General features: G+C 35.3%; 1 protein-coding gene across 1 annotated transcript; it reads left to right on the plus strand.

The window, feature by feature from the left end:
- Nucleotides 1-5,743: 5,743 nt before the first annotated feature.
- On the plus strand, nucleotides 5,744-26,483 carry LOC127875370 (transmembrane protein 179-like). The gene is made up of 5 exons (XM_052420411.1): nucleotides 5,744-5,955; nucleotides 19,370-19,566; nucleotides 20,111-20,245; nucleotides 21,137-21,230; nucleotides 21,799-26,483. The coding sequence occupies exons 1-5, from the start codon at nucleotides 5,857-5,859 to the stop codon at nucleotides 21,958-21,960; spliced, it is 687 nt and encodes a 228-aa protein (XP_052276371.1). The 5' UTR covers nucleotides 5,744-5,856; the 3' UTR covers nucleotides 21,961-26,483.
- Nucleotides 26,484-27,533: the final 1,050 nt, after the last annotated feature.

Below are 27,533 nucleotides of genomic sequence, written 5' to 3' on the forward strand. Positions count from 1 at the left end.
GATTACATAATTTGGTAGAGATCTATTTTAAAACGCCTCTAACTGCGCATGCATATGTGATCAAACTGACTGAATAAGTTTACCTGATAGTGGTGAGCTAATTTAAACAAACAAGGCATTTAAGTTCGCTTTAAATAGTTTGATCCGAAATCTGTTTATATTCAAATTAACATGTATTAATTTATAGAAATACCCGGTAATGGATATATTGGATTTTAATTAAAATTGAAAGTTGTGACGCTCGAAACTTAAAACTATATTTACAATTATCATAGTACCTTTGCAGTTTTCACGTTGCACAGTACTTTTCACACTCCATTTTATTGTTAAATTTCATTTTATGACATACCATACCTTGTTTTGCGAAGGGGTTTGCAACAGTAAACCATATCGGAACCATACTAGTATTTTCTCATCATGAAGTACAACCTGCAGGCGAACATTGCACATAAAATAACTTCAAAGTACCCCATTTATTACATCGAATCGTCTTAATGTCAACCCAATTTTCTTTTAAATGGTATAGTGGCATATTTTTTCTGATTCTTTTCTTCCGTTTTTATAAATACTAAATGGCTTTTTACAGACAGGTTGAGACATGTATTAATTGGATCTGAAATTAACTAAGCTTCAGAACGGATATAATTATAAAACCTCAAAGTTCAATGAAAATGATCTACAATGCATCAGAGTGGGCATAAATCAGCTGTAATAGTAAGCATTTAAGTTTATAAATGAACCGCGTCCATGTCATATCTCGATATCTTTGTACAGCACCATGTCATATCATTTTTTCATCAACATGTTGAATGTAAAGTCGAATTTTTCCACCAATACGATTTTTTTAAAAACCCTGGCGGATATGTTACTCGGGGACATTGGTTAATATAATTGTCGGTGCAAAAACTTTTTCACTTGCATACCTTTAAAGAAAATTGTAAATAAAGTGCTAAATATGGGACAAAGCCCTGCATCGTCGACTTTAAATAGCCATATTTCAATTAATCCTGAATATTAATAACCAGGATTTTTCTAACATACAAGGTAATATCTCCATTGCATACACCAAAATATATTTTAATTAAAAAATGACTTTAAACAAAAAATCTCCAGTTGTAAAGACACACCTTCGCATTGGACCAATGAAATCACTCGTTTGTTTAAAATGTCAGTTAGTTGAAATGTATGTAAACAAAGGTTTCAAACGGCGCTGGACAGTTAGTCTTGATGCATAATGTAACGACAAGAACGGTAATAATGTTTTTTCATACGTTTTATTGAATTATGGTATCGAGGTACATGAACTTTGTAGGGAAGATGCCCTTTACTCCGTGAAGATTTCAGTCTTAAAGACTGCATGATCATTGTCAACTGGGTCATACGAGTTGTGTATCGTGTTATTTCTTAAAAGTTGACCCAGCATTTGTAAATATATTGCAAGACATATACATTTCCAGAAGGGAAATTCGTTTCTGCGTTGAATAAGACCGAGATCGTGAAAATCGCTGCACAATTGATGAAGATATGGCTGTTCAAAGCGATGCACCCCGTTTTGGGGTGATTTTGAGTTGCATACCTTGTTATATATATATTTGATTTTTTTTCATAAAATTTAATTTTTCGTTATAATATGATTATTTGTCATTCAAAATGATGTTTTCACTAATTAATATCATAGCCACACGCTAACCACCTGTGGTTTTCATACATGTTTACCAATCGAGCGACATTTCATAATCAGCAGCTAGCGATCGCTGAGCGAAATATATATGAAAAAATGTTTACAATAGGCTGATTCAGAGAAACTAGTTGAAAGTGGCATTTTCGTTAAAGACACGACAAACAGCTTAATGCCACAATTTTGTACCATTGAAAGTTTATAAAAATAAGAACTAGTAAATGTCGTAAAAAATTAAGGCTCAACCAAAGTGAACCTTAAGGAAATTGAAAAATATTTCTTTGACCCAAACAATTCGAGTTCCGTTTACCATCTACTTAATATGTTGTGGTACAATAAAAGAAAATAAACTATTTCAATACTTCGAACTTAATTTAAAGGGACATTTTCACAGATTCTTGCATGTATCGAAGTATGTCATTACCGGTAAATGCTTTAAATTGATAAATGTAAACATTTTAACTAAATAGATCTTAAAACAAAATTTGAAGAAAGAAAAAAAGTAATCCTAAACAAGGCCCGAGCCACTGACCTTAGAGAACAAGTCTAGCAATTAAACCACTCCGCCATCCATGCTCATACAGTGATCATGTATGAGCATGGTGTATTTTATACTTTATATAAGAAATCCTCGTAGTGTCACAAAATATAATGATAACAACAGAACTCTCCAAATTATTCAATCGTTTCGCGTTTGTAACGCTTTGTAATTTTCAGTTGTTTTTTTTATCTTAAAAAGATGCATGCAATTGATATTTTACAGCATGGTAAATATTCAGTTTTACTGTGTCCTCACAAATATCATAACTAAAACGAAAATTTGCGAATCTGAAACATTTTTTTCCATATATCTTTTGTCAATTTACCATAACGTGAAAATGTCCCTTTAAAAGCAACGTGTAATACTCATTAGGCTAGGATAACGACGTCATTATGTCATGATGTCGATAAAATGATTATGTGTACCTCTCGCCGTCTGTCTCGTTTTCTCGCTGCTATTTGAACATCCATGTACATGATCTACCTAGTTAGCGTGTTCCATGATACATATTCAAGAAACATCACAAATATTAAAAAAAGTATCATAAGCTCTATTGCTTTACCGTCAATTAATCGAAATCTCGAAGTCTTCGCACGTACAGTAAGTCATTTCATGAATAAACTTAAGCATGAGTTGTCGCAAGAGACTCTTATTTTAACTTACTATATACATGTACCTGTACAAGCTGATTCCTGTGGAAGACGCCTTTGAGGGTCGCTCTGCGATAAAGCCGCTGAAAATATATTATCATTTCTGTACGTTGTTATAAGTACATGTATTTCGATGTTTTTTTATTTCCTCTCGCGCCTGAGGCTACATTATGTTGGAACCTGGAGTGTGCCCAAGCATTCTTATAAAATGACTTACTAGACGCACGAAACTTGGGACTAGTTTGGAATTTAAGTTGCAATATCCATCTATTTTTAATTTTTACTAACAGGCATTCGATTTTGGTGTGGCCTTGTGGTTCGTATGTGTTTGGTGGGACCCGGAGAAAATCCCACATGTCTGGAACAGTTACCGCCAACGAACAACGCATGCGCCGGGAGAGGGGATTGGTCCCATTTGTGAAAAGCCTGTGTACCAACCACCACGCTTAGCGGACAGCCTTACGCTGTTCTATGTTGGGTTGTAGCAATCATTCTGTGACACACCAGTATATATAGTGCTTTTCTTCAAATAACTTTTCAACTAAAAAATCCTAATAATGTCAACTAGTGCATTATAGGAGTATTCCACTACGACCCGATTCCCCACGATTTGTCCCGATTTCCAATATTTTGAGGTCGGGGACATTCGTAGCTCAATCGGCGAAGGTCCTTACTCATTCGTAGCTAGTCGTGGGCCGGTCGTAAGTGATTCCTGCAACTTGTGAGCTCCCGAAAAATCGTGGCCAGATTTTAAACGTGTTTAACATTTGGCTAGGACCTCCAAGACTGAATTAAATCGCAGTTGAATCGTAACAGCGTCGTAGTGCGTTCTTGGGCGTCGTAATGTTATCGTAGGTAATTCGTGACTCAATCGGGAAACCGGTGACCACGTGATCTGTCTACGATTCAGCTACGACTTTGTCAAGACTCTCACGAATTCACATGAGTGAGTTGCGAGCCCGCTAAGATTCTCGCGATTTAGATCAAGACTCTCACGAGTTCACCCCGAGTGAGTTGCGAGCCCGCTTAGATTCCCGCAATTTAGATCATTATCAATAGATATTGGCGCCTAATTCATGGGTGCGTTCGATGAGGTCCTAGCTTAGTCGTGACCGATCTGCATCGTTCGTAGTACAGTCGCAGTAGATTTTTACACATCGCAGTGAAGTCGCGACCCTATTCGCAAGACTTCAACCGAACCACACGATTCGTCGTAACTCAATCGTACCAGTGTGAATCGAAGGCTGTCGCGAGTCTTCCCAATTCAATAAATGTGATAAATCGTAGCGAATCGTGAGCTTGTTTCGTAGTGGAATAGGGCCATTAAAGACAGTTGTATGATGCTAATGACAATGTGACAAATTCGCCGTGGTTTAATGGATATGGTGTCCGCCTGGTCACGGGTTCGATCCCCACCGTGGGAGCGTTCTTTAGATCTCTCCCAAAGACACCATGAACTGGTTGCCCAGGAAACGGACTCGAGGGCGTTTATATAAGCCTAAGGCTTTCGATGCAATCGAGCTAAAATAAATAGGTTTAAAGGGGCCTTTTCACAGATTTTGGCATTTTTTAACTTATTCATTAAATGCTTTATATTGATAAATGTAAACATTGGATCGAAAAAGCTCCAGTAAAAAATCAAGAATAAAATTTAAAAAAGGAAAAGAACATTGCCCGGAGCAGGTTTCGAACCAGTGACCCCTGGAGTCCTGCCAGAGTCCTGAAGTAAAAACGCTTTAGCCTACTGAGCTATTCCGCCGAGTACACATACTTGACGTATTTTATACATTATATAAGCAATCGTCGTAGTTTCACAAAATTTAACGACAAAAACAGAACTCTCCAAATTATTCAATCGTTTCGCGTTGCAACGCTTTATAATTTTTAGGTTTTAAAATCGTCAAAAGATGCATATAATGGCTATATTAGACCATGGTAAATGTTCAGTATTACTGTTTCCTCACAAATATCATAACTAAAACGAAAATTTGCGAATCTGAAACAACTTTTTTCAATTTTGTCAATTTACCAAAGCGTGAAAAGATCCCTTTAAACTAACAATGTGACATACATCGGAATTACTTTATTTAATAAGGCTGTATTCTTGGTCGAAAAATCGATGTGTAACGCATTCATTTTCACGGTAATTGCACCGATTTTAGACCTATTCAATGCGTTATTATTAAATCTTAATATATCGGCACAAAATGCACGTAAAAATGTCTTGTATATGCACTAAAGATGTTTGCATATATATTTCAATAACTTGAGATATTTGCATAGGTGAAAATTCTTAATGGTGTGTTTACATTCAGTCATGTCCGTGTATAAACCCCTGTGAACCCCGTTGATCATGCACCCTGCTGACGTTACAACGTTAATGTCGAGAAGCGGCACGTGTTGAATTTGTTGTTGGGTACCAATCCGTGCAGCGGAAATAGTGTATTGTAACCACGAAGCAGTTAAATGCATACTTTTTATGTCGAAATCCATTATAAGTCCACGCTAGGTTTGTGTAGAGTTTTCAAGCTTTTTACATAATTCTACTCAGCTTTTATTCAAAATTCTATACAAATAAGAATTTGCGGATTGCAACGCACATAATAAATCAAACAAAGTAAAAGCGAGTAATATCCATTTGAAAAAGACTAAACATTTTTTTATAAATTTGACATTAGAATTGAAATCTAACTAACTTTGTGACAGATTATTGAACAGACACGCGGGCGGTGGTATTTATACAATTTTATCCCAACGCTCGAAATGTAGCATATCTATCGACTGAAGACCGAACCAAATATGCGTAATAGTTGCGGAGGCTCATTTGTGGCGAAATAAGCGCATTGACAAAAAAAGCTTCGATTTTAATATTTCCGACTGTACTGTAACTAATAAAACTTCTGCCATAGGAGGATGTTAACTTTCCAAACAGGAAGTTTTTTTTCATAAAAAATAGTGTTCCCTGAATAATTTCTTATCGATACACCATGGCTGTGTGTGATTTTCACATTTTAGCTCAAGCAATTCTATATTTCTTTGCTGTTATTGCTGGTTTTGTTGTGGCAATCCCCATCGGTGTGAATAGGGTAAGAGTTCAATTTCAATTTATCAACTAACAGTTTCAACTTAAAGTGTGTACAGTACTTCTACTTCGTACTTCCTACTGTCAATTGCTTACTAAATGTATTACAGGAAGCACAGGCAGCAGTATCATAAATTTGCCCCTCCCCCCCCCCCCCCCGAGCTTACCCCAGGGGTTCCAGATTGTTGAATGTACACCTATTGTGTATAGTTTGACTTTTCAACAACGAATATTGACAAAAATACACAGTTTGAAAAAATAACCCTCGTATAAGTATTATATATACACAAGGTATGAAACGCACTATAGCTGAAAGATTGTGGAACACTGGACGTGACCTTTTTCATCAATTACACACATGTTCCCATGCAGTTGCCAACAAAATGCAACTGGATTCGTGATAAGACAGTAAAAGAAACGAGATTACACTACTAACCGATCTCCTGCTTGGCTAATAACTTTAATATTCAATTAAATTCGACGTTCTTGCTACATGTCTGTGTTTTGCTGTCATGTTTTGTCGATCGAATGCTCGGTTCTAAAACCCCATATCATTGGCCAACACAATGAGAACAACCAACCAGATGATGCGTTATAAAATTAAAATGGTGTACATGTGTACATGAAACACCGAGTGACATATAGCGAGAAAGTCAAATTTAATTGAATATTATAAGTTATTTTGGTGCAGAGTAAACAGTTTTTGCTTTTCCTCGTCAAGTTCAAGCCATGGGAACTCAATTTTCCATTTAGGATAAAATGTATGTTTTCGTTTTTCTTAATATTGACGTTTCCTGTCAGTTTTACTGTCGGATTCTGCTTTATTAACTGATTTGTCAGACGAAAATCCGAACTTGAACAAAGCCATTCTTTAAATTACATTCTCTCGTCTGCTACGCCATTCTTTAAATTACATTCTCTCGTCTGCTACGCCAAAATGTTTACATTGACAATACCGATTTTCGATAGAAGTGTTAAAAACATGCTGTAAAGTTTTACGACACTGCAGAAAATCATTAATATTCATGATAACTTGACCAATGGAAAAAAGCAATTTCTGCGTATGACCTTTGCGTCTTAAAATAGAAATGAATCATGTGAATGCTCCACGTTTATTTATATACGCTAGTTTTGTTCTGATGTAAATAACGATACGAGAGTAATTTTACACATAAAGAAAAAAGGTTTTTACAGCAGTTAGTTATAGTTCTATGAATCAGTATAGATTTTTTATGTACAACCAGTCGGAAAAGCTAGCCCGCAGTTTTACTAGCCAGACCACCGATCTTACTAGACAATGTCTGTCTGACGTGCCTTAGTGTCGAACCCTGCTATGGAGGAGATAATGAGGACGCTCCCCGAGTAGGAAGCGAACCCACACACTCCCGATTGCTAGACGGACACCTCATCCAGTACACCACCGCGACCTTAGCTTATAGACCTGTCGATTGTTATTGTTTACGATCTTCATTTTCAGACTGATAGCTTGACAAAAGGCACAAGTTAAAACCTTAGCATAAAAACATTGATATTAAAGTACGAAATGAACATTTAAACGCAACTTAATTATAATTTAAAAATATTGTTTTAAGAAACCACTATTGTATAATTATTACTATAAAATTATGATTATAGACATAGTAATTGTTATCATAGTAAGGGTGGTACCTTTAATGGTAAATACCCACAATTTAATAATAATATTACCCGGTAAATACCCACCAGTTTTATTTTAATAATAATATTAAATACCCACTGTTTCACTGTTTTCACCGATGAAAATAAAGCTATTAAATTTAATTACCCAATCTATTTATTGTCCAACCAATTAAAACAAAATCAGCATTCTCATGGTACAATTCTTGATAATCAAGAAGTCAGAAATATAATTATAATTATCATGTCCCATGGATCAGTCAAACAGCCTATCCATGTAAATTGAGAAAAAAACAGGATACTGTTAAGTTACCATTAATGGATCAATACCAATAGGATCACTTTCATGTCCAATAATGTGTATTTAGATTTATTAATTTACATTTTAAGATGATACTTTGCCAACAGCATATGCAAAGCATTTCCAGTAGGTGTTTTTTTAAGGCAATTCAGGGGCCGATATTAGGCCCCATTCCCCTCAAAAAAGAGTACATATTTTTCCTCAATTTTGTAGAAAAAAATCACCTCCAGAAGTTTAGAAAAATTTTTTTTTTTTTTTTTTAGAAAGAACTGTGTAATGATAAATATATCTCAAATTTATTTCATAAACAACTAACAAAGTATATAACTATAATTAATATGATTTTGAATTATTATAAAGAGTTATATCAAATTAGTTTTTCCCAAATCAGTGGACTTTTCACATGAATTGCATTTTTTCCCAAAATGGCCAGGAACAGGCCTGATGTATCATTCTATATTGTGTCAATATTTGTTGATAAAAAAATTCCAATTTGGTCCATTTTATTGATTAAAAATTCTCAAATTCACCAGTTTATGGATTTAAAAAATCCCAATTAAACTCAAATTGGCTAGGAAAAATGAGACTGTGCATGACGTCTGAACTGTCTGAAACTAATGTTGAAAAAATCATTGATATATATTTAAGAAAAAGGACAGAGACATTCAGCGGTTAATATTTCATTCATACATACATGTGTATTCATATAATAAATATCATTACATATAAAAGAGTGAATTTTTAATTTTCCCCTTTTTTTTAAGAACGACGCATTTTTCCCCTTTGAACAGGCCCCACCACCATTCCCCTGCAGGTGAAAAAAACACTGATTTCTTTAAAACACAATGGCTTTGTCTAAATTGGAGCACCTATTTGTCAACATTTTCTGCCTGTTTTGCTGACATGTACAAACAACTTTGTTTACCTCTGTCTTGTTGCAAAAACTAGGTTGAGCATTAAGCAAGGCCACATTTTTTAACTTTGTTTGTAAGTAAGATGTATATGCATACAATAAAAGGCCAGTTCGTAGTCTTTTGCCCTGCAAAACACCATTTCAGTTATGTTTTGTTTTAAAGATTAGGCACCACCATAGAGGGAATGAAGAATTAATGCAATAGGGGATCAAGTCACGAAGTGTGTTCTGTTTACATGATTAAAAGCGGCTGTCTCTAATGTTCGAAAAGACATCAAACTTTTTAACTGTCTGACAATATTATTACATGTTACATCTGTAAGAGAATTGTTTTATCTACGTTTTGGAGAAAGTTTTAAAAATAAGGGATTACTGTGTATGATACATATAGACATAATTATTATAAACACAAACTATTAAGATAAAAATTCAAAACAGTCAATAGATTAAATGATCTAAAAAATGTATGTCCCCCACTATAGTAGTGGGGGACATATTGTTTTTGCCCTGTCTGTTGGTTGGTTTGTTGGTTGGTTTGCGCCAACTTTAACATTTTGCAATAACTTTTGCTATATTGAAGATAGCAACTTAATATTTGGCATGCATGTGTATCTCATGAAGCTGCACATTTTGAGTGGTGAAATGTCAAGGTAATCCTTCAAGGTCAGAGGTCAAATATATGTGGCCAAAATTGTTCATTTTATGAATACTTTTGCAATATTGAAGATAGAAACTTGATATTTGGCATGCATGTGTATCTCATGGAGCTGCACATTTTGAGTGGTGAAAGGTCAAGGTCATCCTTCAAGGTCAGAGGTCAAATGTACCGTAGGTTTCCACGTATAGCGCGCTCCCGTGTATAGCGCGCAGGCTGTTTTTTAAATGCAAAAATGGAGACAAAAATATTTAAAGACAATAAACCACCAAATCGGACCGAAAATGGCCGCCATATTACTATTGCACAATCCAATATTCCGTCCAATATTCCGGGGCATTTGAAAGCTTAATTAAAGCATTCAAAATAGGAAGCGTCATTATGATTAGGAACATGGGTTGCATAGCACTATACTTTTCTGACAATTTTATTATTTTCTAGCAAAAGATTAACAGTCCACGTGCATTTCGTGAAAAACGTGAGAAAATAAGAATTAGTGTACATCGTAGGATTTTTCCACGGGGAAAGCATGAGCATAACCGGTAAATTTAAATGTCGCATGGGAGACAGGGATACAGTTGTTGAAGTACACCACTGTTGAACGTTCAATATTTATACACACACAATGCAATTGCATATCTTCACGTTCTCAAGTGTCAATTAGTGTCTCAAATGTCAATTAGCGTCTATACAAGTCGTGGCACATATTACTCAATAACACCAGCCAATTACGAAGTGCAAAATGACCCCCTTTCACACCTACTGTTACCCGCAAAAAAGACCTCGTTCGCATCTACCCTTGCGTGCTCTCCGGACTGTCGACAGCAATGCCCATCGGAATTCATCAATAAAGAAGTGTAAAAACACAAACAAAGAAATGTCCGCAAGTTTATTCAAACAAATTTATTTTCGACCAAAACTTCTTCTACCGCATTCATATCTACCAGTAGCGACTTCTTGTTGTTTCGACAATGGCCCCTCAGTCTGTACGATTATACTATACTTAAATTAAACCGCGCGTGTTTTTCACGTTTTCCTTTGATTAAAATACGCCGCTGTTAGTTAGCATAGTGTGTGAGTAAATCGATCAAATTAATTAATTATCACCTTTTTATTTCAATCTAAAATCGGCAGAAAGTTGTAACATCGACGACATAGAACTAATTATATAATTATCACTCTTTTATTTAGATCGATAGTCAGCTTGGACATAATTAATTTATTGTCACGCTTATTTTCATTTTTAATCTTATAATACGACATTTGCGACCGGCCGCTATTTTGTTTGCAGACGACAATATTAACTGTGTATTCATAGCTCCACCCATTTTTACGTTTCATTCAACAACGTCATTTCATGTGTAAGCGAGCTCAGTTTTGATTGGCCAGTTACCATGTGCACTTCAATAACAATAAGGTCAAGCGATGTCTCGATACAGGTGTAGACCGGTTTTCGATCACTGTTCAAATTGCGAATACTTTCATTGAAACAAAGAGAAAAATATAGAAAACCAGTTTCGGATTAAAATCCGGCTGTTTACAATGAAATTACGAGATTTTAGTAATTTTGCAAATCGGATTTTTTCTTGAGCCAAATTGTCAATATTTTCGCAAATGGCTCAAGTGGCGAACGACAGCGCGAGCCCTGATTATAGGGTGGTAGTTTTCTGGAAAAAACCATGGCGGCCATTTTTATGATTTACGATTACACAACATATTTTTTACCAATTTAGCAGCCAGCATAGCGTTGTATCAATGTATAGCGCGCACCAGCTTTTTAATTTGAATTTTGGAGGTAAAACACTGCGCGCTATACGTGGAAACCTACTGTGGTCCAAATCGCTTATTTTATGAATACTTTTGCAATATTGAAGACAGCAACTTGATATTTGGCATGCATGTGTATCTCATGGAGCTGCACATTTTGAGTGGTGAAAGGTCAAGGTCATCCTTCAAGGTCAGAGGTCAAATATATGTGGCCCAAATCGCTTATTTTATGAATACTTTTGGCCTAAATTAAAATTAACTTTGTTTGCCCTATACCGACCGACCCACTTTTTACCCCCCGACCCAAAAATTTTTATTGTGATTTCTGAAAACGTATTTTTTATGATTTTTTTTTCGCCGATCATAAGAGAGCCGACTGCAATATTTATTCGTGCACGTTATCCCTGTCCATTCTTATAACCCTGACCGATCTAGGTTGTTGCGATGGTTGGAATTTCTTATGCCCCTATATTAGCGAAGTAATGCAAGCGTCTATAAACTGTCAACTTAGTCCGCCATTTCGTTTAAAACAATAATGTACATGTGGTTCCCATTTCATCATTTTTAGCTCATCTATTTTTTGAAAAAAAATCATCAGCTATTGTCATCACCTTGGCGTTGGCGTCCGGTTAAGTTTTGCGTTTAGGTCCACTTTTCTCAGAAAGTATCAATGCTATTGCATTCAAACTTGGTTCACTTATTTACTATCATGAGGGGACTGGGCAGGCAAAGTTAGATAACTCTGGCATGCATTTTGACAGAATTATGTGCCCTTTTTATACTTAGAAAATTGAAAATTTTGGTTAAGTTTTGTGTTTAGGTCCATTTTATTCCTTAAGTATCAAAGCTATTGCTTTTATACTTGCAACACTTACTAACTATCATAAGGGGACTGTGCAGGCAAAGTTATGTAACTCTGACTGGCATTTTGACAGAATTATGTGCCCTTTTTATACTTAGAAAATTGAAAATTTGGTTAAGTTTTGTGTTTAGGTCCAATATATTCCTACAGTATCAAAGCTATTGCTTTCATACTTGCAACACTTATTAAGTATCATAAGGGGACTGTGCAGGCAAAGTTATGTAACTCTGACTGGCATTTGGACGGAATTATGGGCCCTTTATACTTAGAAAATTGAAAATTTGATTAAGTTTTGTGTTTTGGTCCACTTTTCCCCTAAAGTATCATAGATATTGCTTTCATACTAGGAACACTCGCAAACTATCATAAGGGGACAGTAAAAGGACAAGTTGCATAACTCTTGTTGTCATTTTTACGGAATTATGGCCCTTTTTTGACTTAGTAACTTTGAATATATGGTTAAATTTTGTGTTTCGATCCACTTTACTTCTAAAGTATCAAGGCTATCGCTTTCAAACTTCAAATACTTTCATGCTATCATGAGGTTACTGTACCTGGCAAGTTGAATTTTACCTTGACCTTTGAATGACCTTGACTCTCAAGGACAAATTATTAAATTTTGCTAAAATTGCCATAACTTCTTTATTTATGATTAGATTTGATTGATACTTTGACAAAACTACTCTTATCTGACATACCACAATAGACTCCACCCAAACCATCCCCCGTGCCCTCCCCCCCCCCCCCCCCCCCCCCCCCCCCCGAATCCCCCCCCCTCCTATTTTTTTTTTTTTTTTTTTTTTTTTAAAGATCATCTCACAAATGACCACCACACCCTCACACTATACCCCCCCACCCCACCCCACCCCCACCAATTTTTTTTGGAAACGGTTAAAAAACACAAATATTTCTTTTTATTATTTTATTTTTGAAATACCGTCCAACCATCGCACCCAAGAATCCCCTCCCCCCACCCACCCCCCTATTTTTTTTAGATCATCTCACAAATGACCACCACACCCTCACACTATACCCCCCCCCCCATCCCCCCCCCAAAATATTTTTTTTTGCATTTTTTTTCCGCATTTTTGGAAGATAATGTTATAAATGTCCACACCCCCACACTATACACCCCTCTTCACTCCACCCCTCCCTCCTTTGTGATTGAAATTGAGAGTCCCTTTACCTTTAATAAGAAAATAGATGAGCGGTCTGCACCCGCAAGGCGGTGCTCTTGGGTTTTTTAAGACATGTCATGCATGGTTTCATATCACATATGTTTTAAAAATAAATTTAATTACTATTTTCAGTAAAAAGAAATTAATTTACAAGTTTTTATGCCCCCCTTCGAAGAAGAGGGGGTATATTGCATTGCTCATGTCGGTCTGTCGGTCCGTCCACCAGGTGGTTTCCGGATGATAACTCAAGAACGCTTGGGCCTAGGATCATGAAACTTCATAGGTACATTGATCATGACTCGCAGATGACCCCTATTGATTTTGGGGTCACTAGGTCAAAGGTCAAGGTCACGGTGACCCGAAATAGTAAAATGGTTTCCGGATGATAACTCAATAACGCTTAGGCCTAGGATCATGAAACTTGATAGGTAGATTGATCATGACTCGCAGATGACCCCTATTGATTTTCAGGTTACTAGGTCAAAGGTCAAGGTCACAGTGACCCAAAATAGTAAAATGGTTTCCGGATGATAACTCAAGAAGGCTTAGGCCTAGGATCATGAAACTTGATAGGTAGATTGATCATGACTCGCAGATGACCCCTATTGATTTTCAGGTCACTAGGTCAAAGGTCAAGGTCACAGTGACCCGAAATAGTAAAATGGTTTCCGGATGATAACTCAAGAACGCTTATGCCTAGGATCATGAAACTTCGTAGGTAGATTGATAATGGCTGGCAGATGAGACCTATTGATTTTCAGGTCACTAGGTCAAAGGTCAAGGTCACGGTGACCCGAAATAGTAAAATGGTTTCCGGATGATAACTCAAGAACGCTTATGCCTAGGATCATAAAACTTCATAGGTACATTGATCATGACTCGCAGATGACCCCTATTGATTTTCAGGTCACAAGGTCAAAGGTCAAGGTCACCGTGACCCGAAATAGTAAAATGGTTTCTGGATGATAACTCAAGAACGCTTATGCTTAGAATCATGAAACTTGATAGGTAGATTGATCATGACTCGCAGTTGACCCCTATTGATTTTCAGGTCACTATATCAAAGGTCAAGGTCACGGTGACCTGAAATAGTAAAATGGTTTCCGGATGATAACTCAAGAACGCTAATGGCTACGATCATAAAACTTCATAGGTACATTGATCATGACTCGCAGATGACCCCTATTGATTTTGAGGTCACTAGGTCAAAGGTCAAGGTCATGGTGATCCGAAATAGTAAAATGGTTTCCGGATGATAACTCAAGAACGCTTATTCCTAGGATCATGAAACTTGATAGGTAGATTGATCATGACTCGCAGATGACCCACTCGCAGATGACCCCTATTGATTTTCAGGTCACAAGGTCAAAGGTCAAGGTCACGGTGACCCGAAATAGTTAAATGGTTTCTGGATGATAACTCAAGAACGCTTATGGCTAGGATCATGAAACTTCATAGGTACATTGATCATGACTGGCAGATGACCCCTATAGATTTTCAGGTCACTAGGTCAAAGGTCAAGGTCACAGTGACAAAAAACATATTCACACAATGGCTGTCACTACAACGGAGAGCCCATATGGGGGGAATGCATGTTTTACAAACAGCCCTTGTTTAATTTGTTTTGCACAGGAAATAGAAGAGATTTTTGCTTCCTGTCAAATTCAAAACAATCAAAATCATGAAAATGGCGGACAGTGTTAATCTTCAATGAAGGTCAACAAACTGCTGTTCAATTGTGAATACGATGTAAACAAATTAAAGGCACAGCATCTCTTGTGCTTTGAACCTTTTTTATTATTATTTCACGGAAGATTTTAGTTTGAAATGGATAACAGTTTTCAAATGAAGTATATATGTGCACATGTTAATCTACTTCCGCTTTTAAACTGAAGTTAGAACTTAGATGAAAAATTGAAACGATTTATTTTGTTTAAATTTGGTTGTTACAGTCAGTCAAATGATTTCTATAGCTTCTTAAACGGTTTGCTTTACTTTTGTTTCATTCATTTAAGTGAAAACTGATTTTAATTAGTTTTATACTTACTGCAAATCGAAGTAACTAAAACCCATGCATGAAAGTTGATACAATTACATTGACATATTATAATTTATAAATATCTTGTTACAACAAGTGGTATAAGTGGTATTGATGTTTTCCTTATTGTAGATATTTTATTTACATTCAGAGCAATTAACATCATTTATTGAACACATATTTGATGTAAAAACACACAAGCATGCATTTGATACTAATATATGCAAGAAAACAGCAAACAAGATATGGTTAAGCTACTGTATTTCTTCGATTATAAGACAGAATGACTATAAGAAGGGGCCCCCTATTTTGCTTTTTGCATCGACCATGCTTATAAGACAGGGTAAAAATATCAACAAAGAAACATTTCTTTTCTGACTTAAAAACCATAGGACTTCTTACACTGCAACGGTGATTTAATAACGGTGTTATAAATATTCAAAGACTATTAGTGTATTAAAAATATAATTTCTCAAATAAAATAAAATAATTTTCCTACCTACCTACCCACCTGTAGAATCTTGGGTCGGTAAAGGGCAAACCAACAATATTTTAATTGTGGCCTTTGCAATATTAAAGATAGCAACTTGATATTTGGCATGCATGTGTATCTCATGGAGCTGCACATTTTGAGTGGTGAAAGGTCAAGGTCATCCTTCAAGGTCAAATATGTGGGTCAAAATTGCTCATGTAATGTATTTTCTGCAATATTGAAGCTAGCAATTTTATATTTGAAATTCATGTGTATCTCATGGAGCTGCACATTTTGAGTGGTGAAGGGTCAAGGTCAAGGTCATCCTTCAAGGTCAAACGTCATATAGGGGGACATTGTGTTTCACAAACACATCTTGTTTATCACCAAAAAAGACCAATAGACCATGTGTACAACAGATGTTTGTACTTATTAAACTATTTAAAGAGCATCAACTTAAACTGTGTAATTTTTATTAGCTCATCTATTTTTGAAAAAAAATTATGAGCTATTGTCATCACCTTGGCGTCGGCGTCGGCGTTGGCGTTGGCGTCGGCGTCCGGTTAAGTTTTGCGTTTAGGTCCACTTTTCTCAGAAAGTATCAATGCTATTGCATTCAAACTTGGTACACTTACTTACTATCATGAGGGGACTGGACAGGCAAAGTTAGATAACTCTGGCGTGCATTTTGACAGAATTATGTGCCCTTTTTATACTTAAAAAATTGAAAATTTTGGTTAAGTTTTGCGTTTAGTTCCACTTTTCTCAGTAAGTATCAATGCTATTGCATTCAAACTTGGTACACTTACTTACTATCATGAGGGGACTGGGCAGGCAAAGTTAGATAACTCTGGCATGCATTTTGACAGAATTATGTGCCCTTTTTATACTTAGAAAATTGATAATTTTGGTTAAGTTTTGTGTTTAGGTCCATTTTATTCCTTAAGCATCAAAGCTATTGCTTTCATACTTGCAACACTTACTAACTATCATAAGGGGACTGTGCAGGCAAAGTAATGTAACTCTGACTGGCATTTTGACAGAATTATGTGCCCTTTTTATACTTAGAAAATTGAAAATTTGATTAAGTTTTGTGTTTAGGTCCACCTTATTCCTACAGTATCAAAGCTATTGCTTTCATACTTGCAAGATTTATGAACTATCATAAGGGGACGGTGCAGGCAAAGTTATGTAACTCTGACTGGCATTTGGACGGAATTATGGGCCCTTTATACGTAGAAAATTGAAAATTTGCTTAAGATTTATGTTTTGGTCCACTTTACCCCTAAAGTATCATAGATATTGCTTTCATACTTGGAACACTCACAAACTATCATAAGGGTACAGTAAAAGGACAAGTTGCATAACTCTGGTTGTCATTGTTACGGAATTATGGCCCTTTTTTGACTTAGTAACTTTTAATATATGGTTAAATTTTGTGTTTCGATCCACTCGAAGTATCAAGGCTATTGCTTTCAAACTTCAAATACTTACATGCTATCATGAGGTTACTGTACCTGGCAACTTGAATTTTACTTTGACCTTTGAATGACCTTGACTCTCAAGGTCAAATTATTAAATTTTGCTAAAATTGCCATAACTTCTTTATTTATGATTAGATTTGATTGATACTTTGATGAAACTACTCTTACCTGACATACCACAATAGACTTCACCCAAACCATCCCCCGTGCCCTCCCCCCCTCCCCCCCTCCCCCCCCCCCTATTTTTTTTTTTATTTTTTTTTAAGATCATCTCACAAATGACCACCACACCCTCACACTATACCCCCCACCCCACCCCCCCAACCCCCCCCCCCCCCCCCCCAATTTTTTTTTTTTGATTTTTTTTTTTTTTTTTTTTTTTTTTTTTTAAGATCATCTCACAAATTATCACCACACCCTCGCACTATACCCCCCCCCCCCCCCATTTTTTTTTTTAAACGGTTATGTTTGAAATACCGTCCAACAACCATCACACCCAAAACCCCCCCCCCCCCCCCCCCCCCCCCCCCCACCCCCCCCCCCCCCCCCCCCCCCCGAATTTTTTTTTTTTTTTTTTTTTCGCTTTTTTGGAAGATAATGTAATAAATGTCCACAACCCCACACTATACACCCCTCTTCACTCCACTCCTCCCTCCTTTGTGATTGAAAATGAGAGTCCCTTCACCTTTAAAAAGAAAATAGATGAGCGGTCTGCACCCGCAAGGCGGTGCTCTTGTTTTAATATATTACCAAAAGCTACTCATGTTAGGGTGGTGGCAAAAAACGTAAGTAGTGTGTGTAATGTATTTCATCCACATTTCTAAAGAGATTAAATTTTAACTTCAAATATGTAATCACCATGAAATTGTTGATGTGAAAGACGGGAATGTAACTTTCCATGATGCCAGAAATGTTGTTTATATCATATGCCTTTACAGAGAATTTTGGGGGCTTGGGGCTGCCTGACTTGAGCCCACCATGGACTCTCTTCTTTATGCTTGTCTCCTGAGATCCTGACAAACGAACCAGGAAACAGTCCCTTTGTTTAATTGTAAATGATTTAACATAGACGTTGACACAAATGAAATGAACATTATCACAATAAAGGTGGTAAATCCAGTCACAAATAAGTTGATTAAAGAAGAACATCTGTAAATGCAAATGTGCAGGACAACAAAGAACTTATATAACTTATATATATGGTACTTGATTTCAATGAACACATGTTTTCACAGTTAAGTACAGGCATTCCATTTCCTTATAAATAAACATTTGTTCCTTTAATATCAATATTCAATATTTGTACAAAATGTTTACCTCACTGTGCATGTTCTCAGGCTTTCACAACAATTTAATAAATGTAGTACTTGATTTCTATTAAAACCTTTTTTTCCAGCGTAAAATAAAACCTACCATAAACATAAATAGTATCTCCTTTTATCCGTTTTGTATCATTTGTTTTAGTGTGAAACCAATTAAGGTTTTCAACAATTTTTAAAAAAAGAAAACAGCAAAACAAATCTCGGTAATGGTTCTTAAAAAATGTGATGACACTCATCAAAATATAAAACACAGGCAACTTTTGTATGGAATTCAGACGCCTCTTATGTCCGGGAAAATACAGCTATGAATTTGTATGCCCCCTGGTAGGGGTGGTTTAAAGCAGTCGCACTGTCCGGCCATGATCTCCGTCAAACATCCTGTTTTCCCGCGTTTTTTTATGCAACACTTTCAGATAGTGTGCTTGGTTTTTGGTATCTGAGTCTACCTGCATGACCTACAGATAAAGTGTACAATTTGTTTTGGTCCATTGATTTTGTTCAAGTTATGTGATTTGAATTTTAAAAAATCTCTTTAATAACTGTTTTCCGGAGTTTTTTTTACAAATTACTTTCAGAAATTCAATTGTTTTATTGTGAGTATACCAACATTGCCTATAGATGAAGTGTGAAACTCATTCAGGTCCTTTGATTTTGGCAAAGTAATGGACCTTGGATTAAACAATTATCTCTAAAATGCTGCTGTGCAGCTTCAAAGCGCAGTTGGGGGCAGTGTGTTTCACAAACGCAGGTCTTGTTTTATCTATTTTCAGATAAACTTTAAAGGAAATTGTATTCTGTATGCAGACACAAAATGGAGCAATAATGAGTTCCTTATTCCTTCGAGCAACGCTGGAAACTGTAACTTCCCTATCTACTTCAGCGTATTTGGTCTCATATTCTACGGCCTTGGTCTTGGATTGTACAACATGTACGCAGTGATTCGCTCAAGAAAAGACCCTGCATTTGGGTAAGTGCTTTGACATAGAACTATTTCCCCCATATATATGTATTTTCCCAAGTCTATTGATTCCCCAATACATGCATAGAAACCCAAGTCTATTGATTACTGCATACTTACAACTTTTAACAACTCTATTAATTACCTGATAATCCTTATTTCGGTAGCCATGGCTTCCATTTTAAATAATGCCTATTTTGGCAAATATTGACTTTTGAAAGTGCATAAAAATTTTATTCACATAGTCAATTGCTATTTTTCTAAAATGTCAAATCAATTTTGACATATGTTGCTATTACAAGATTCAGAGTTGCCTTTTTAGTTAATTGCCCAGTACATTGGCAGTTTTGGACAGTTATAAGTATGAAATTACAAGATCTTGTGGCCACTCATGATTTTGGGACTTTTGCGGAGACTGTGACTGTTCCAAAATGTCTGAGATCTTGGTGGCGCCATGCACGTTATGGTATATTTGTTTGTTTTTATATTCCCACAGGTCACAGAAGTGGGTGATATTTGTAACATGTTTTTTTGTGTGTCTATATTCCCACAGGTCTCAGATGTGGGTGATCCCATTCATGGTACTTAACGCTGTGCAGGTCACCATCTCCCTGGTTGTGGCGTGCATGGTGTCAGTGGGACTGCTTACCCTCTGTAATGGACTAACCGGGGAAGGCAAGCTCAAAAAGTGAGTACATGATGTGTTAGCCATTTGAGATGCTGACATACTAAAGTTTGCCTTTCAAAAGAATCTATCCAAGTGCCAAACAAATGATAACTTACTTGATGGTATATTGAAATGGTCTCCAGAGGTAATCATGAGGACATATAGAAAATGATTTTTGCTAGTTCTGAGTAATCTATGATTTCTAAGTTATTGTAATGGAACTTAGTATTGAGACTAAGGTATAAATTAAATGCAGGATTGTGGAGTCAAGGTCACTATTACTCTAACATGGAAAAACATATGATATACCGGTATAGTTTTGACTTTATAATTGAAAAGGAAATTAAAGGATAAACAAATTTGGTAGACATTCATATTTATTTTCATGGTTGTAAATTTATCTTTCTTGATTTATAAAAATAAAAGAAAATCCATTGACCACAGTAGGCATTCTGAATAGATAAACGTTTTCATGTCTACTTTTGTAACTTCAGGGCCCTCGTTTGGCCGTTTTTGGGGCCGAAATTTGGCCCCATTCCCACCTTAAAATAGTATACTTTTTTCCCCTATTTCACCTAAAAATTACCCCTTCCAAAACAAAATTTTTTTTTTTCCTTTTATACCTTTGTTGCCAGCTGGTAACTTGCTATAAATCTTTGATTAAATGTATATTTATGTAAATTACATTAAAATAGAGCAATATTCAGTGTTGAATGATTGGTGAAAAGATCTAGTAAAATTCCCCTTTTCGCCAAAAACGACGTGAAATTCCCCCCTCTAAGGGCCCCGGCCCCAATCCCCCAAAGTGTAGCATGGGCCCTGAACTTTAACAATATGTACTTGGCATTTGGATACCATGATGAGGATTCTTTATTTTTAAATGGCAACTTCTTGGTAAATTGTTTTTTGCAGTTGCTGGGATAGAGAAAACTCTGAATTCAAAAAGGTGGATACCGGTGATACATTTAACTCTGGCAACTATTACAAGCTGCTCACAACTGCCCAGGTTAGATCAATCATTTTCATAGACTAGGCATATGCTTTTCAAGAGACTGAGCTTATTTACTTGAACCGCATTCTAAGAAAAGGGGGTTTATTGCATGTGCGTAAAGTGTTGTCTCAGATTAGCCTGTGCAGTCCCTACATTGTTTTATCGATGCCAAACTTGATATTTCACCCCTCTAGGAAAAAGTGGGTGTATATTTCTTTGCACCTGTTCCTCTAATGGTTGTTTTGTCCAAAGATGGTTATTTTTGTTATGCCCCCGGATCGAATGATCGGGGGTATATTGTTTTTGGCCTGTCCTGTCTGTCATTGCAAAACTTTAACCTTGGTCATAACTTTTGCAATATTGAAGATAGCGACTTGATATTTGACATGCATGTGTATCTCATGGAGCTGCACATTTTGAGTGGTGAAAGGTCAAAGTCAAGGTCATCCTTCAAGGTCAAAGGTCAAATATATGGATTCAAAGCAGCGCAGTATGGGGCATTGTGTTTTGACAAATACATCTCTTGTTTAGATTTTGGTTTCAACTTTTGTTGTTTTTACAAGCATTTCTTGTATATGAACAGGCAGGAGCTTGGATAGCGTTTCTGATCTGGATCATACAGTTAGTTCTGTCTGTGTTGAGATTCATACGCAACCGACGGCAAGGCTCCGGAGCCATGATGGACAAGGCACAGGCAGGGCAGGGGTCAACTACCAAGATCGCTGAAACAGAACCAACCTCCTAGACCATTTATTGGATAAATTGTAGTGGCTTTGGGATTTAAAAAAAGGGATTATTTTTACAAGATTTGGACTTTTGTTGAATGCATTAAGACATAATTGAAAACAAAACACATAGCCTTTATGTCAAACAATCCTGAAACTTACGCATGATAACGCAGCAAATTCCTAAAATGATTGCGATAACATTGCAAAAGCTGCTCATTTGAAATTGTTTGAAATTCCTTCCCTTTGGAGAACAGGTGAGAGACCTTTTGCCCTCTTGTTTAGTCCAGGACTCTTAGTTCTTGAAATCTCAATCAAAGTTATTATATCTCCTTTTTATAAATAATACATCTTTATTTTTTAAGTTTTTATATTGCCTTGCTTTTGAATCACTTTTTTAAATTCTGTTCTCTGTTCATGTACATGATTTTATTGTTGTTGTTAATTATGTTTGATTGTTATTGTTACCTTTATTGTTATCTTTTTCCACTCGTACTCATGTGCTGCCTTATCAAAATGAAGTGGTCTTTTTTAATGTGTAAATTTAAATTTTCTTTGTACAAAAAGTAATTGTCACATTTATCGTTATCTTTTTGCACTCATACGCATGTGCTGCCTTATTAAAATTGAGAGGTCTATGACATCATGTTTATTGTCCCCTACCGGTTTGCGCTTTGTGTGTCAGTCTGTCCGTCAGTCTGTCACACTTTTCTGGATCCTGCGATAACTTTAAAAGTTCTTAATATTTTTTCATGAAACTTGAAACATGGATAGATGGCAATATGGACATTATGCACGTCATTTCATTTTGTTCCTACGTCAAAAATTCTGGTTGCTATGGCAACAAATAGACTAGAAATACTGCTGAAAATGGTGGTTTTCTGGATCCTGGGATAACTTAAAAAGTTCTGAATATTTTTTCATGAAACTTGCAACATGGATAGATTGCAATATGGACATTATGCACGTCATTTCATTTTGTTCCTACGTAAAATATTGTGGTTGCTATGGCAACCAAAAAACTTTTTTAAAAATCTGAAAATGGTGGAATTTCTGACAATAGTGGAGCCGGTAGGGGACCATATTGCTTGACAATAGCCTTGTTTGAATTCATTTTTCCAAGTAGTCATTGTTACATTCAATGGTCATTTTTGTACTCATTCTCATGTGCTGCCTTATTAAAATGAAGTGGTCTTTTTAAATGTGTTTATTGAAACTCTACTTGTACAAGTAGTCATGTTACATTTATTGTTATATTTTTGCACGCATACTCATGTGCTGCTATTAAAATTGAGAAGTCTATGACATTGTGTTTATTTGAATTCATCTTTCCAATTAGTCATTGTTACATTGAATGGTCTCTTCTTGCATTCGTTCTCATGTGCCCCCTTATTGAAATGAAGTGCTATTTGCCATTGTGCTAATTTAAATTCTCTTTGTACAAGTTTTTTAATTGTTTTCGGATTTTCACAAGAAAGCAATACAACTGTTCATCAATTAATACTCTTTTAATTTGAAATGTTAAGATATATTTTGGTAAGGAAGTTAAAGTTGTATTACTTGATAACAAGTTCATCCTAGTTTTCAAAATGTGTATTGCAACATATCATCATAACAAGTATGTTGGTTTAACAACGTCCAAAAACTTATCACAAAATCATTATTGTCAAGTTTAATTGTAATTTATTAAAGTGCCTTTTGTTTAAAGAATTGTAATTAGTCTATGCGTTGAAATGATGATGTAATCAACTCACATTGAATTTTAAAAAATCGGTTTTGAATGATGTCATAAATCCAAAAGCTGTCTTGCTATACATTATTTTACAAGTTTAAAAAAGGTTTTCTCATGAAACAAAATTACCTTGGTCTATGATTGGTAAATTTGAGTAGTTTTTTCATGTCCCTGTATCTTCCAAATGTCCTTTTTAAGAGCATATTGGCTATTAATGTTATTTTGTTGATAACTAACAATTCTGTGGTAACATAAATTTGTCATAACATAGATTATTAGATTTGTGTATGCGTTAAACAGTTTGATACTGGTCAATTGTTTTGCTCTCATCTTTGTGAAAATTTGGATGAAGCAAGCTTGCATAGAGAAATTTTGGATAAAGCAAGATTGCTTGGAAAACTATTTTGGAAATGTATTTACGGCTAGCTGGGTCACAGTCAAAGTCACTGTTATTTAAAAGAAAAAAAACTGTTTAGCTCAATAACTTCAGTTTGGATGGTTGTGATTCACTGATATTAGTATGTAGTATACTTACATGCAGACATAACTTGAGGGTGATTTTGTGGCCAGTTGGTTCAAGGTCAATTACAAAAACACAAAAATGTTGATCACAACTGTTAAATAAGTTTTGTGATATTGTACTGAAATTAGTATGTAGGGATGTTATATGTGGACCAAGTTCCATTCTTAGCTTTTGGCGTATTGCTCTTAAATTTAGTATGCAGGTCGTTTAATTGCATACCCAGCTTAGAATATCACAATAAGTAAAACAAAAATGAATTTATTAGTAAAACATTGAAAACCCAGTGCCCAGTTGAAGAACAATGAGCAAATGTGCTTTTTCTTTGATACTTACATTTTATTTATTGGCATTTTAAACTGCATTGTGTTATATTTATGTTTATCTCTATGTACAGCTGAAATGTTATGTAAATAATTTGTGTTGATTCTCTTATTTTTGTTCATATAACAAATATTACTGGTAAGGAACAATGTATTATAACTGTTAATGTGTATATATTTGCCATATTGTGACTTTATGCACAATTGATAAACTCTCAGCATTATTCGCTTCAAAGCATTCTTTGTCTCAATTATTTCAGAGCTTGAGCCCATTCTGGCAAGTTAGCGAAGTCACTAGCCCAAAGCTCTGTTTCAAACCTGAAGTACCTTGAAAATGCAATATATTTTCACTAAACCTTTCTAAACTAATTTAGATACTAAGAAAAGTTTGTGCTTGGAATACATCTATTTAGTTAACAACTATAACACCACATGTAGACTGCTAGTTTGACTCATATACATAAGTCAGAATTATTTATAATTGTATGCTACAAAACACACTAGTTAGATAGCCTTGTGACTTCACTTAATTTAAATGTGTATATTGCTTTAATGATACTTGCTGATCACAAGCTACAAATGTCTCCAAAAAATGCTGCACTTCAATTTAGGCCATTAGAAAAACATATAATAAGCATGTTTGGTAGTAACAATTGACATTGTTATCGTGTTTGTTTATTATCCCGCGCCATAGGCGGAGGGATATTGTTTGTCCGTCCATCACGCCGTCCGTCCGTCTTTTCGTCCGTCCGTCCATCCGGAGCCCTATCTTGGAAGTTCTTTGGCAGATTTCATTGAAACTTGGTATGAGTATATATATGGATAATAGGATGGTGCACGCCAAATGGCATCAAACACCATCTGTTAATAATAGAGTTATGGCCCTTTGTATCTTGAAAAAACTGCATTTTTGTGTGTCCAGAGCCATATCTTGGAAGTGCTTTGGCGGATTTCACTGAAACTTGGTATGAGTGTCCAGAAGCATATTGGTGGGGGATATCAATTCAACGAGTTTGCTTGTTTTAATTTGTATTGCCTTTCAGGTGACCAGTTAGCATCCCATATGAAACCCATACTAATAAGTAGTTTTATGCATTTCCTTCTATTGTATTCATCTTTCCTATACCAATTACTATAAGCATTAGTGGTCTTGATTGACTATTTGTTATATGCATCAATAAATTTCGTTGAAATATTGTTTAAGGAGTCTCATTAATGTCACACATAATTTGTTAGTTGTTGTTAAGGGAACATTTGTTATGTTTAATTTTTTCATTTGTAAAAGATGTTTGAATGACAACATAATACTCAATGTAAATCATTTAATAATATACTATGCCATACTTAACATTCCATTTTATATTATATTTATTTTTTTGTCAAAATCATCATAGACATGTTTGTAAGTCAAACCAAGTTTCAACTACCAATATGCATCTAATGGAGGATATTTGTTGGTTCAGTGGAATATCGATTTTTATTCATGAAAGATCATAGAAAAATATATTTTCTATGATCACAAGTGAATTAAAATCGACATTCCACCAAATCCAACAAATTTTCTTTTTATTTTATGCTTGTTTTCACCGTTTATTTAAATTGTAAACGAATTTAACCAGATAATTTTGCTGGTAAAATGATATCATTTAGTAAAAAAAAGACCTCATTTCACAGTAAAACAGTGAAAAATATCGATAATTTTCTCTGTTATTTGTCACTGTTTGAAATAGTGAAATATCAGGGTTTTTTTCACTGATATTTCTGTATATACCATCAAAAAGCATAAAATAAATGCTCATATTCTGAACAAGTAATTGAAACATGTATTATATATGGCAACATGTTAATCACCGAGCATGTTTTTGTTACTAACATTTCTTTGTTTAATATATACTGTGCGAGGAGGAATTTTTTACAAATAAATGAAATGCTAACACTTTAGATATTTATTAAATATATTGAAATATACTTACCAACTTTTAGTTCTAATTATGTGTTTTCACATACTCTCAAAATTTTGAGTAAATAAATAAACTTTGCATCTGTACATAAAGTCATCAATCCCCAACAACATGGTACTTATTATGTTAATTTATAATATTTTATTTGAGCTTGAAATATAATTTAGTTGCCATTTGGTAAAGGCCGATATTAACTAAACCGGCTGATCTATTTTATTAAGCCATTTAAGCCTCAGGTGCTTCTCATTCAAATGCAGTGTTGACAATGGTATATGTACCTGTAATAACTGCTGCAGTGTTTACAATGGTATATGTACCGGTAATAACTGCCGCAGTGTTGACAATGGTATATGTACCTGTAATAACTGCTGCAGTGTTTACAATGGTATATGTACCGGTAATAACTGCTGCAGTGTTGACAATTGTATATGTACCGGTAATAACTGCTGCAATGTTGACAATGGTATATGTACCGGTAATAACAGCTGCAGTGTTGACAATGGTATATGTACCGGTAATAACTGCTGCAGTGTTGACAATGCTATATGTGTTGGTAATAACTGTTGGTGTCTGAATGCACAATCTGTGTCATCATGAGATTGTGTTATTTTTCTACAAATTACAAAGTTATCATCTTTTAAAATTAATTGTTCTATAATTTTTTAATGCAAAGGCTAGTTCGGGAGACTGGCTTTTCTATTTTCCTGTATGTTTGCACTATTCTTATATTTTGATAAAGTGTTAATTGTGTGTAATTTTTTTTTCCTTTTGAATTTCATTTGTATTTTACAACAACCCTTACAATTTCGGTACTGATTTTTATTAAGGTAAATATATGTAGTTACGACTAAAAGGTCACGTTTAAGCCGGATTCAAATATTAATTGTTCAATGAACTTGACAGGACATAAACAAATCTTATAAATAAGAATATTATTGAATGAATATAAAGTAAGCGTTGCCTTAAGATATAAGAGTGTAAACATTGAGTTGTGACCAATGATCGATGAAAAGGCATGTTCAACTTATTGATGACTTAATATGTATGTCTTATTTAG

The sequence above is a fragment of the Dreissena polymorpha genome, chromosome 3 (genome assembly GCF_020536995.1).
Source record: "Dreissena polymorpha isolate Duluth1 chromosome 3, UMN_Dpol_1.0, whole genome shotgun sequence".
In the NCBI taxonomy this organism is placed as follows: Eukaryota; Metazoa; Mollusca; class Bivalvia; order Myida; family Dreissenidae; genus Dreissena; species Dreissena polymorpha.

What these genes read in the sequence shown, in the direction of transcription:
- LOC127875370 (XM_052420411.1), top strand. Translation starts at nt 5,857, where the DNA reads ATGGCTGTGTGTGATTTTCACATTTTAGCTCAAGCAATTCTATATTTC. An exon ending in TCCCCATCGGTGTGAATAGG is followed by an intron (nt 5,956 to 19,369) that starts GTAAGAGTTCAA and finishes ATCTATTTTCAG; the next exon opens with ATAAACTTTAAAGGAAATTG. An exon ending in AGCTGCTCACAACTGCCCAG is followed by an intron (nt 21,231 to 21,798) that starts GTTAGATCAATC and finishes GTATATGAACAG; the next exon opens with GCAGGAGCTTGGATAGCGTT.